This window comes from Orycteropus afer, unplaced genomic scaffold (assembly GCF_000298275.1).
Source record: "Orycteropus afer afer isolate SDZICR_OR568_19922 unplaced genomic scaffold, OryAfe1.0 scaffold00530, whole genome shotgun sequence".
NCBI lineage: Eukaryota > Metazoa > Chordata > Mammalia > Tubulidentata > Orycteropodidae > Orycteropus > Orycteropus afer.
The window spans coordinates 937199-949946 of record NW_006922117.1 but is presented as its reverse complement, the minus strand read 5'-3'; the positions used below and the strand labels follow the sequence as shown (position 1 = coordinate 949946).

The following is a 12748-nucleotide window of genomic DNA, read 5'->3' as shown; positions in this document are numbered from 1 at the left end:
TTTGAACCGCCAGCCTTCTGGTTAGCAGTCAAGTGCCTTAGCCACTATGCTACCAGAGTTCCCATTATAGATAAAAAATTATAAAACCAGAATTTTAATATTAGTAAGTTGGTTTAAGATTTACTTAACAATGTGTATCCATATTAAGAAATAACTATTCATCTCACTATTCAACTGGAAATTAGAACTCTAAACAGCAAAAACGCTTTGTATTATCTTTGGTTTCATAGAAATCTTTTTTTTTTTTTTTTTTCTGAGAATCTTTTGTTACTGTGTGCTGTCAAGCAGATTCCAACTCAGAGCAATCCTACAGGACAGAATAGAACTGCCCCATGGGGTTTCCAAGATTGAAATCTTTATAATTGCATAATGCTACATCTTTCTCCCACAGAGTGGCTGGTGGGTTTGAACTGCAAACCTTTCGGTTAGCAGCTGAGTGCTTAACCACTGTGCCACTAGGGCTTCTGTTCTAGAATTTAATTTATACAACTTTCTATGGATAAAGTTATTCTAGAAGAAAGGAGTAACCACATTAATTTGTTTCTAGATAATCCGGTTCCAAAATAATAAGTTTACCACAATCTTGGCTGTTTACCATGCCATTTCCAAGAGACGTAAAACTAGAATATCACTGGTTAAATTCACATTTACTGTTTGGAGTTTAACTGAGCCATTAAAAAATATATTTTGTTTTTTGTTTCAACTTCACTAGGCATTTTAGCTAGCTTTGCCTTTTGTCCTTTCTATAGGAGTGTGTGTTGAAATGTAATTAATGTACTTCAAGTAAAATTTTAGTTAATTATTTTTTTGCCTTTGTTTAGTTCTCTGTAAGTTATTACTATAAACAATCCTCAAGATACTTCAAATTTTCCTTAAAACTAATTGACAGATATTTGTTTGCATTCTTTTTCACTTTTCTTCTCTTCTATTTCCCCCTCTGCTTTATCACATGTTGTACAAGTACTATTAAAAAAAAAAAAAAAAAAAGAAAAAGATTTTTCTAACTTGTTAAAGGAGATAATTTTGTTTATATGTTGTTTTTCTCACCAGAAAATGTAATGTTGAATCCTTCATATGATATTGAAAAATCTGAAATGAATCGCAATTGAGCTCTGAAATTTCCATAAAGACCAGCATTGATTGTTGAAGGAAGGTCTGAACCAGTAAGTCGTGCCAGTGGTTGAGTAAAACTGCCGTTCTCCGTGATCAGTAAGTAGTCATGATGATCTTCCAAATGAAAAGTGTGGAAGGTAAACTGCACACCTATTAACAAAGGTAGAACAATTCAAGTTATTAGGTATATCAGTAGTGTACGTAGGGTTATGAAACTAACTAAAGCCAATTGCCTAACAATTGACCCCTTTTTCTTACAATAAAATGCACTTCTATAAAATGTTAGAAATGCATAATATATTATTCTTCTTTAGTTTGTTTCCTTTGGTTTCCTTATGGGAGATCTCATTAGTCATGTCATAAAATGCTTAGAAATAAAATTTAAAAATCACTGTGAAAAGGACTCACTTGAGTTTTCTGAAAATTTTAAGCAAAATAAATATCCTTTGTTTATGTCAGAAATGCAGCTTTCTAATGAATATTTTACATGCTTCTTCCATTTCATTCTCCCGTTCTCTCAAACAATGGAAAAACCATGCTTAGTAATAAAGCATTCAACTTCCAAAAAATATTAAATGCCAATTTTAGAAGAGACATACAAAGCAAGCATAGAGAGGTACTATTTGTTAAATTGACATAATGACTTCCCATTTATTTATTTTCCACATGCTTCAACCTGTTCATAAAATATACTGAAAAATGAAGTTCAATTAATTTTCACAAACTGAACATCCTTTTGCTAACAGCACCCAAATCAATAAACAGAACATTACCAGTAATACCCACAGCTCTTCGTAAAACATTTCTGGCTCTTCAATTTGCCAGAGGTAACCACTCACTTGGCTTCTATTATCATAGATTATTAGTTTTGCCGTTTTTTATAAATGTTTCTGTACTTTATAATGGAATCATGTAACATGTTCTCTTTTGGTTCTGACTTCTTTTACTCAGCACTATGTGTGTGAGAGTCACCTCTCATGTTTCATGTGTTTGTGGTTTATTTTCAATGTCACGCAGCATAACATTCCATTTTGTGAATAAACCACATTAAGTTATCTGTTCAACTACTGATGACCATTTTGATAGTTTGAAGTTTGGCACAAATGCAGAAGTGAAGGAGCAATTGCTAAGCATTGGGCTGCTAGCCTAAAGGTCATCTGTTGGAACTCACTAGGTGATTCCACGGGAAGATTATAGCCATGAAAACTCTATGGGGCTTTTCTGTGCTACCATTCAGGGTTTTCCTTATTTGGAGTTAACTCAATGGCTCACAACAAAAGCCACATGCATTGTTCTCTTAAAGTACTTTTCTTTTTTTCTTTTTCAAATTGACCTAAAACTCATCAAAATCTTTATTAAGGAATTCCAAAGATACAGAATAACAGTCTTTATCATTATGCATCTATATTTTAGTCATAAATGTTGGAAATTCTTAGCAAAACCATTGTTTAAATACAAAAGGAAGTAAAATGAGATAAAAACAAGCTGAAAACATAAGAAATGACAAGGCAAGGTTATGATTTTATAATGAAATTTTTGGTTTGGGGAAGCTCTGAAAATGTATAATGCTATATCTCATTTGACAAAAATCTTTTTTCAAAACCTTTTTTTCCCCTCTCTACAATGACAAGGAACCCGAAAGATATTTTAGTAGAAGTCTTGCTATTGTCAGCTGCTTAAATATTTTTTCAGTATAGAAGTATTAATGGACACCAGCCAGATGTCAAAGGGAGTAAGGTGTCGATAGGGTAAGGAGCAGGTTCTTTACCACCTAGATTAAAGGCAATTTAAATTTCCAGAACATCATAAGATTAGAAAGCTCTGATAAGTGAATCTAAGGTATGAAAAAATACTCAGATAGTAGAAGATTAGGAAAAGAACCCAGAAGGAAAAAAATCATTTCAGTAACATTTATATTTTCTTAAGAATAAATTTTTGTCCTGAAATACATTAAACTGTCAAATAATGAGTTGAATGGATTGCTCTGAGACTCAGTTTTTCCCATACGCAAAAAAAAGGGTATAACAAAGCTGTCTTGAAGTTTAAATGAGATAATATATTAAAATGACCAGGCACAAGGAACTGTTAACTATTGTTACAGTTCAGTTCAGTCCTCCAAAGCAGGAGTTAACTTTATATTACAACTTGGTCCTGACCAACCACTTGTAAAAAAGGAAGCTGCTATTTATTAGGGTATGATTTAACTGGTGAAATCTGTTATCCCTACTGCAAAACCAACTTAAAATCTTCAAAATTTGCTAATAGCTAATTAATTCAAACAAGCAAAGGACCCATAATGTAAATTATGACCACAAATATTCATAAAACTGTAAATAACTCATGGTCTCTCTGACAGAAAGACATGCAAATCAAAATGTCATAATATTTGGTTAAGTGCTATAAAAATGGTAAATATAATTGAAATAAGAGCACAGAAATAGAGTGACTAATATGTCTAAGGGGCTAGTAGAGGCTTCTGAGGGTCAATGGCATTTGAGAATAAGCAAAAATGTATGGAGACATAGAAGTATATGGAGAAACAGCTCTGGGCACAGACATTTCTGAAGAAAGGGGCAGATAAGGCAAGTATAAAGACTCCTACAAGGGCAGTAGATATCTGAAGACCCATGAGAAAGTTTAGTGATATCAACATCATACTACCTATTCATGAGAATTATAATTGAAGATGCCTTACTAAGGCCATTTTTGTTGGACACCCACTAATCATCTGTCAGTTTGTCATCCTGTGGTGGCTTGCGTGTGGCTGTGAGGCTGGAGTCTATACCACTAGTATTTCAAATACCAGCAGGGTCCCATAGTGGACAGGTTTCAGCGGAGCTTCCAGATGAAGACAGGTTAGGAACAAGGAGGGGGCCATTCACTTCTGGAAAAACTGGCCACTGAAAACATTATGACTAGAAGTGATACGCTGTCTGACAATCACTGGAAAACATTATGAATAGGCCTGAAACACTCTCTGACATAGTGTTGGAGGATGATCCTGTCAGAAGGTACCAAAAATATGACTAGGGAAGAGCTGCCACCCCAAAGGAGAGTTGACTTTAATGACATGGATAAAGTAAAGTTTTGGGGACCTTCATTTGCTGATGCAACATGACTCAAAATCGGAAGAAATAGTGGCAAACATTCATTAAAAATCATAATATGGAATGTACAAAGTATGCATCTAGGAAAATATGAAGTTGTCAAAAATGAAATGGAACAGTTAAAGGTCTATATCCTAGGCATTAGTAAGCTGAAATGGTCTGGTATTGGCCATTTTGAATCAGACAATGATGTAATCTATTCTACTGGGATTGAAACATTGAAGAGGAATAGTGTTGAATTTATCTTCAAAAAGAACATCTCAAGATCTATCTTGAAGTACATTGCTGCCAGTAATAGGACAATACACCTAGAAAGAAGAGCACTTAATACTACTATTATTCAAAGGTATAGACCAACTACTAAAGACAAAGATAAAGGATTTGAAATTTTTTACTAATTTTGGAGTCTGAATTTGATCAAATAGGCAATCAAGATGTATTGATTATTGTTGGTGACTGAAATGCAAAAGTTAGAAACAAAGAAGAAGCAACAGTGGTCTTCGTCTGGCAGCTCCACTGAAACCTGTGCACTATGGGACCCGCTGGTGCTCTATCATCACGTGATAGAAATGATCCTGGAGATCGCATGATAGAATTTTGCAACACCAACGACCTATTCATTGCAAATATCTTTTTTCAACAACATAAATGGTAGCTATATATATGCACCTCATAGATGAAATACACGTAAATCAGATATACTATATCTCTGGGAAAAGGCAATGGAGGAGTTCAAAGTTTTCAGTCAAAACAAGGCCAGCAGCTGACTGTGGAACAGATCTTCAATCGTTCATGTGCAAATCCAAGTTGAAGCTAAAGAAAATTAAAATAAGTCCACAAGAGCCAAAAATTGACCTTGATTATATCCCACCTGAAATTAGAGGCAATCTGAAGAATAGAATTGATGCATTGAATAACAATGACTGAAGTTACTGAGCTGTGGATGACATCAAGAATATCATACATGAAGAAGGTAAATCATCAGTAAAAAGACAGAAAAGGAAGAGAAGACCAAAGAGGACGTCAGAAGACACTCTAAAACTTGCTCTTGAACATAGAATAAAGTGATGGAAGAAATGACAAAATAAAAAAATGAACAAATGATTTCAAAGGACAGCTTGAGAAGACAAAGTAAAGTATTATAATGAAATGTGCAAAGACCTAGAATTAAAAAACCAAAAGGGAAGAATAGGCTTGGCATTTCTCAAGCTGAAAGAACTGAAGAAAAAATTCAAAGTTCGAGTTGCAATATTGATTCTATGGGCAAAATATTGAATGATGCAGGAATCATCAAAAGAAGATGGAAGGAATAAAGAGTCACTGTATCAATTGGTTGATATCCATGTATTTATGAAGTAGCCTTCAATCAAGAACCAATGGTATCAAAGGAACAAATCATAGCTGCACTGAAGGAATTGGTGAAAAACAAGGCTCCAGAAACTGATGTAATACCCACTGAGATGTTTCAATAACATCTGCTGGAGGCACTTATTCATTTAAGTCAAGAACTTTGGAAGACTGCGATTTGGCCAACTGACTGGAAGAGATTGATATTTGTGCCCATGTCAAAGAAAGGTGATCCAACGGAATGTAGAAAGCATAGAACAATATCACACATAAGTAAAACCTTGTTGAAGATAATTCAAAAATGGTTGCAGCAGTATATTGACAGGGGACTTTGAGAAATACAAGCCGTATTTCAAAGAGGACTTGGAACTAGGGATATTATCACTGATGTCAGATGATGGATAATGGCTGAAAGCAAAGAATACCGGAAAGATGATACCTGTGTTTCATTGACTATGCAAAGACATTTGACTGTGTGGATCATAACAAATTATGGATAACATTGCAAAGAATAGGAATTCCAGAAGACTTAATTGTGCTCATGAGGAACATGCACATAGACCAAGAGATTGTCATTCAAACAGAACAAGGGGATACTGCCTGATTTAAAATCAGGAAGGGTGTATGTCAGGGTTGTGTTCTTCCACCGTACTTATTGAAACTGTATGCTGAGCAAATAATCTGATAAGTTGAACTATATGAAGAAGAATATGGCATCAAGATTGGAGGAAGAACAATTAACAACCTGTGATATGGAGATGACACAATCATGACTGCTGAAAAGGAAGATGTCTTGAAGCATTTACTGATCAAGATCAAAGACTACAGTTTTCACTATGGATTATACCTCAACATAAAGAAAACAAAAAACCCTCACAAGTGAATCTATAAGCAACATCAAGATAAATGGAGAAAAAATTGATGTTGTCAGCGTTTTCTTTTATCTGCATCCACAATCAATGCCCATAGAAGCAGTAGTCAAGAAATCAAAAGACATATTGCAGTGGGCTGATTTTCTGCTTCAAAGTGTTACAGAGCAAAGCTGTCACTTTGAAGACTGAGGAACACTAGACCCCAGCCATGGTCTTTCCAGAAGCCTCATATGCATGTGAGCTTGTCAGTGAATAAGGCAGACAGCAGAAGAATTGATGCATTTGAGTTGTGGTTTTGGCAAAGGATACTGAATGTATTATGGATTGCTGGAACAAACAAATCTGTCTTGGAGGAAGTATCCAGAATGCTCCGTAGAAGTGAGAATCGCCAGACTTGTCTCTCATATTTTGATTATGTTATCAAAAGGGACCAGTCCTTGGAGAAGGGTAAAATACAGTGCCAGTAAAAAAGAGGAAGACCCTCAGGATTGACACTGGCTATGATTATGAGCTAGTGGTAACAGTTGTGAGGAGGGCACAGGACTGGACAGTGTTTCATTGTGTTTTACATTTTGTACATTGGGTCACTATGAGTTGGAGCAAACTTGGTGGCACTTAACAACAACCACCACTGCCTCCCAAACTCTGGTAACTATTAACCCACTTTTGTCTCTATGCATTTGCCTATTTGAAATATTTCTTGTAAGTGAGATCATACAATATCAGTCTTTTTGTGTCTGGTTTACTTTGTTTAGCATAATATTTTCAAGTACAAGATTGAATATTTAATATACTAAGTCTAAGGGTTTTTATTTATTTATTTAACTTTTTATTGTGATTTTGTTGAAGATTTACAGAACAAATCACTTTTCCATTAAACAAATCATACACATTTTGTTTCACACCATTCATTGCAATCCCTACAATGTAACTCACTCATCCCATTTCTTCCTTACATTGCCTATTTCCATTCATCCTTCTTGCTAATCCCTTCCAGCCTACTGAACTTTCTCCTTGGACAAATTGGGTCCTTTTGATCTCAAATGGTTGATTGTTCTGAGGAAAGCATACTTCTCTGGTGTTATCTTCCCCTTATTGACCTATTGTTTGGCTGAAAGCCAAACCATGGGAATGAATTTACTTCCAAGTTTGATATTTCGCCCCCCTTCCCCGGCAGTATAAGGCCTAAGGCACTTGACTGCTAACCAGAAGGCTGGTGGTTCAAACCTACCAGCCACTCCTCAGAAGGAAGATTGGGCAATCTACTTCCATAGAGATAACACCTCAGAAACCCAAGGAGGGGTCGCCATGATTTGAATTGACTCTATGGGAGTTCTTTTTTTTTTTTTTTTTTGGTGGTACAGGGATTAAAGCATCAGACTGCTAACTGAAAGAGCAGTGGTTTGAACCCAACTGCCTGGTTCACTGGAGAAAGATGCCACAGTCTGCTTCAGGGAAGATTTATAACCTTGGAAACCCTATGGGACAGTTCTAGGGTGGCCTATGAGTAGGAATAGATTGGATGTCAGTGGGGTTGGTGGGTGGTTTTTCTTTTTTTTTTTTTGTAGTTTATTTTTTTTCTAAAGACCTCCAGCAGACAAAATTTAATCATTATCTTGATATATATAAAATATTCAAGAAAAATCTTTTATGATATCATTGTAAACAAGGAACAATATAGGCTAAAGCCACTGTAGACAAATGAATTTGAAAATGCTGCACAATCGTCTGTATTCATAATCTTTGATTTAATGTTAAGCAGGGGGGAAGGTATCATTGATGGTATGTTTGAAGTTTCTTATATCTTAGATGTTTAGATATTTATACTTAGAGAGTTCCTAGTTAAGATTTCTAAAAATCCTTTAAAAACCTTGAAGATCAAGCTTTCTTAGGAAAGTTCTGTTAAATAATTATAAATGAGAGTAGAACACTATGAAACTATACATACAGTGTATTCGCAGTATGTGGCTATAAAAAGTATGTATAAATAAACATGGGAGAAAATACAACAAAATATTATAAGTGTTTCACTTAGATTGGTGAGGTTAAAGGTGATTTTTCTCATCTTCATTTTAAAAATATTTATTATGATCAACATGTACTATATTTTATAATCATAAAGTCTTTAAGGAGAACAGAAAAAATACCATGATGAATGAATGTATTATTGAAAGCTAGCTAAGGCATTGTGTGACAGACTGCAGATTTAAAATGATCCCATAGGAACTTTGGATCTAAACCAATATGATGAAATATAACGGCAGTAAATATAAAAGCCTGCACTGAAGATAGAAAAGAAAGATTCAATTGCATATTTATAGAAATTTAGTGGTTATGCTTAACTATACTTATGTTCCCCCTGATCTAAAAGAGCTCTTGAACTGACTACATATTGCTTGGAGCTTTAGTGGCACAATGGGTTAAGTGCTTGGTTGCTAACCAAAAGGTGACAAGCTTGAACCCAACCAACTGCTTTCAGGAGAACAGACTTGGTGATCTCCCACAAAGACTTCAGCTTAGGAAACCCTATGAGGCGGTTCTTCTCTGTCCTGTAGTGTCACTATGAGTCAGAATTGACACAATGACACACGATAACAATAATAACATATTCCTTATAAATTATTTGTATGGCGTGGCAGCAAAAAAATAAATGAAATAAAGCTTGGACTCCACTAATATAATATGTAGAAACTGACCACTACATACTGGGTTTAGTTTTAGAAAACTATGTCTTAAGGGAATTCTGAAAAGCTTGAGTATTTAAAGAGGCGTGATTTAGAGTGGTAATGACTATAAATTATGCCTATGATAAAGAACTGAAGGACCTGGGAATGTTCCGTCTGGAAAGAAAAAAGCTTGGGTAAGTTTGGGGTTTCAGGACGTGATAAACATAATACTTGAGGAATCTAGGTTGCAACAAGGATTACACTGTTTTTTCTTCTCATTGATAAACATTTTTGCTATGTATGTTTTGATTTTTTTAAACATTCTCTAAAACTTAAAATATAAATAAGAACAATAAAACAACAGACGTAAAAGAAAATCTACTTCTCAGAAACAGGTTTTTATATAATTTCAGAGAACAGAACAAGGATGACTATTGCAAAATAACTTTCAAACAATTAGAACAGTACTAACACTGAGTAAGTTTCTCTAATTACTAAATTCCAGTTGATGGAATTACCAAGATCACACCAGTTCATCATGTTTATGGAACACTGTAGACAGCATCGGTGTGTTGGGTAATAAGTTACCTCTACATTTTCTCCCTATTTTAAGAGATTATCCTTCATATAACTTTGGCTACACTTTGGAATAGTTGTAATTCAAATAAACTTTGTTGGCTGTTAAAAGAAAGACATCTAAATTTGCCTTCCTTGCCATGTAAATACGGTTTTAATTAACACTTGCAACCTGTGAAGATGCAAAGCTTTAAGTGTTAATTAAATCTCTATTTACATAGAAAGCAGTATATAGCCCTCAATCTTCTTATATAATATAGAGGAATTTATTTTAAACTCCATTAATCCACTGCACACTACAATAACAGGATGCTTTGGTTAACTTTCAGAAGGAGCTCCGGGGACATAATGGTTAAGGACTCAGGTGCTAACTGAAAGGTCAGTGGCTGGAATATAGCAGCCACTCTGTGGAAGAAGAATATGGCAGTCTGCTTCTGTAAAGATTTACAATCTTGGAAATCCTATGAGGCAGTTTTATTCTGTCCTACGGGGTTGCTGTGAGTCACAATCGACTTGACATCAATGGGTTTAATGGATTGGTTGACTTCCAGCAAACAGACTTATATTACGGAGAACAAGAAAATCTCACATGACAGTCTTCTACCTATTTCCATCTGTTCAATATCACAATACTCATTTTATTTTTTCCCAGTGATAGTCTAATTAAACCAAACCATATCCTCTGTGATCCAGTGGATTCTGACTCATAGTGACCTTACAGGAAGAGTAGAACTTCTCCATAGGGTTTCCAAGGTTGTAAATCTTTACAGATGCAGACTGCCTCATCTTTCTCTAGGCTGGGTGGGTTTGAACCACTGACCTTTGGGATAGTAATTAAATGCTTTACTCACTGCTCCAACATTAAAAAAAAAAAAAACAAAAAAACAACTCACTGCCGTCAAGTCAATCTGGACTCCTAGGAGTGGCTGGTGGGTTGAACCACCAGCCTTCTGGTTAGCAGTCAAATGCCCTAGGCACTATGCCACCAGAACTCCCAATTACTCTATGAAAATGATATATAATTTCATTAAGTGCAAATCCTATTTGTAAAACCTTAAGGAATTTAAATAGATTAAATAAAACTTTTATTTTTAGAATTATAACACTCTCTTCTCATTGATACACATTTTTGCTATATATGTTTTGACATTTTCAAAACATTTTCTAAAAGTAAAAATACCAATAAGAGCAATAAAACAAGAGGTAAAAGAAAATCTATTTCTCAGAAACAGATTTTGACAAGTACACATTACCTGGTTTTAAATATTTCATATAGATAATTCCAGATCAATACTTTCAATCTATTTTCATTTTGCTATATTAGGATGACTGTTTTTCCAATGTCAAATTGTTATCTTAAAGGAGATGTGCTAAAGGCATCTGACTGCTAACCAGAAAGCTGGAAGTTCGAACCCACCAGGTGCTCTGCAGAAGGAAGATGGGGCACATTGGATTTACCACACTGGAAATTTACCACAGAAGGAAGATTTACCACATTGGAAACCCAATGGAGGTTGCTAAGGGTCGGAAGCTACTCCTTGGCAGTGAGTTTGATTTTTTGGAAATTGCTATCTTCATCAGCTATATTGCTAATTTGCTAGTTTATCTGCATTGCGTGAATGCGTCTATTCAATACTGCAAGGTCTTTCATCTATTTATTGAAGGGACATTTATTAACATCTATTTTATGCACAAAGCAAATTTACACTCCAGTTCAATCCTGTGAAATATATCTATAGTTCTGTATTAGGGAATTAGAGACACAAGTATTTTTAGAATGATTATAAGTGTATATGAGGACTAAAAATGTGATAAATAAACATAAGCATTTTTTAAGCATTTTCAAAACAAGTGCGTACTGTTTGTCTTATAACAGGCTCAGAATTTCACATCTTTGTTTCTCTCTTTGAACTTTTGAAATCAAACCTGAACACAATGCCAGAGACAAAAGCCATCCTGTCTGATGCTTTGTTCATATGAAAATTCCAAAATAAAATTAGTTTAATAAACCAAAAGAAAATAAATAACTCTTACAGAATCTTTTTTTTCCTAAAAAATATGAATATACTATAATACTTCAAGAAAATAAATGTAATCTTCTGCAGCAGTTACTCAAATTGAATTTTATTTATGGCATATTTATTACTGATCTGTTTCTGTTCACGAAAAATGACATTGTGAAGGACAAAATGAAATAAAATAGGTACAACGAAAATTGAATAGATAGTCCAATTATATTGTATGAGGCATATTACCTTTTCCATGGGTTACATCAACAGTCCATGTACAATTCAGAGAATTTGGATAAAATTCAGGGTAGCCAGGCGATAAGATTGTTCCACTAGGGCCTCTAACATCTCCTCCACACAATGCTGAAAATACAGAGAAATAGAGCCATGATAAGTCCCAGACAGGCACAGGCTGAAAAAATCTCTTATCTCCTCTCTTGGAATAGGATAAGTATGATTTTTTTTTTTTGGTTTAAGCTACTTCCTGGTATTAATAAAAGTAGTATTCCTTCCAATACTAGGAAACCATTTTATCCATCGCAACACTAGAGAAAAGTATTTAATAGCTTCTGAGAATCAATACTGGCCCCAACAGAAGATAGCTCAACTTTCCACATTTGAATTTTAAGTATATACTTGTCGTTTCTAATTATAAGCAACATTTACATAGATTGGTTGTAAATTAAACATGAATAATTGTTTAGCAGCTCCTTTCTTATCAATCGTTAAGAAAATGAATTGTTAATTATAGTTTCCTAAATGTTGTATCTTATACTTCCAAGGTTTCATTTAAAAAAGTGAAGTTGCAAGGTTTTGAAGGCTGCTTCTCCAATTCTGAAATTCTCTGAGATTTCATGAACTAAGGGATTTTGGGGGATTGTTACAAATTATAAGTAGATATCTCAAGATAATAAAAATATATAAATGTTTATGCAGTGAGATCACATTAATTACAATTTGATTAAATATTCACAAATCACAGTTTACAATGTCCTTGGCCACATTCAACAAGTATCGGTGCTTATACTATACCAGTGTTATCAGTATTAAAAATTAGA

At 34.4% G+C, this 12748-nt stretch overlaps 1 protein-coding gene across 1 annotated transcript in view; it reads right to left on the bottom strand.

Annotated features, from left to right (window-relative positions):
- CSMD3 (CUB and Sushi multiple domains 3) overlaps nucleotides 1-12748 on the bottom strand; it is a gene marked incomplete at its 5' end in the record, with an annotated part of 1439134 nt that overhangs the window by 530811 nt on the left and 895575 nt on the right. The window contains 2 exons of the mRNA XM_007955674.2: nucleotides 1048-1263; nucleotides 11937-12053. Of these exons, the coding sequence (XP_007953865.2) occupies nucleotides 1048-1263; nucleotides 11937-12053 (333 nt within the window). The remainder of the gene's footprint in view (nucleotides 1-1047; nucleotides 1264-11936; nucleotides 12054-12748) is intronic.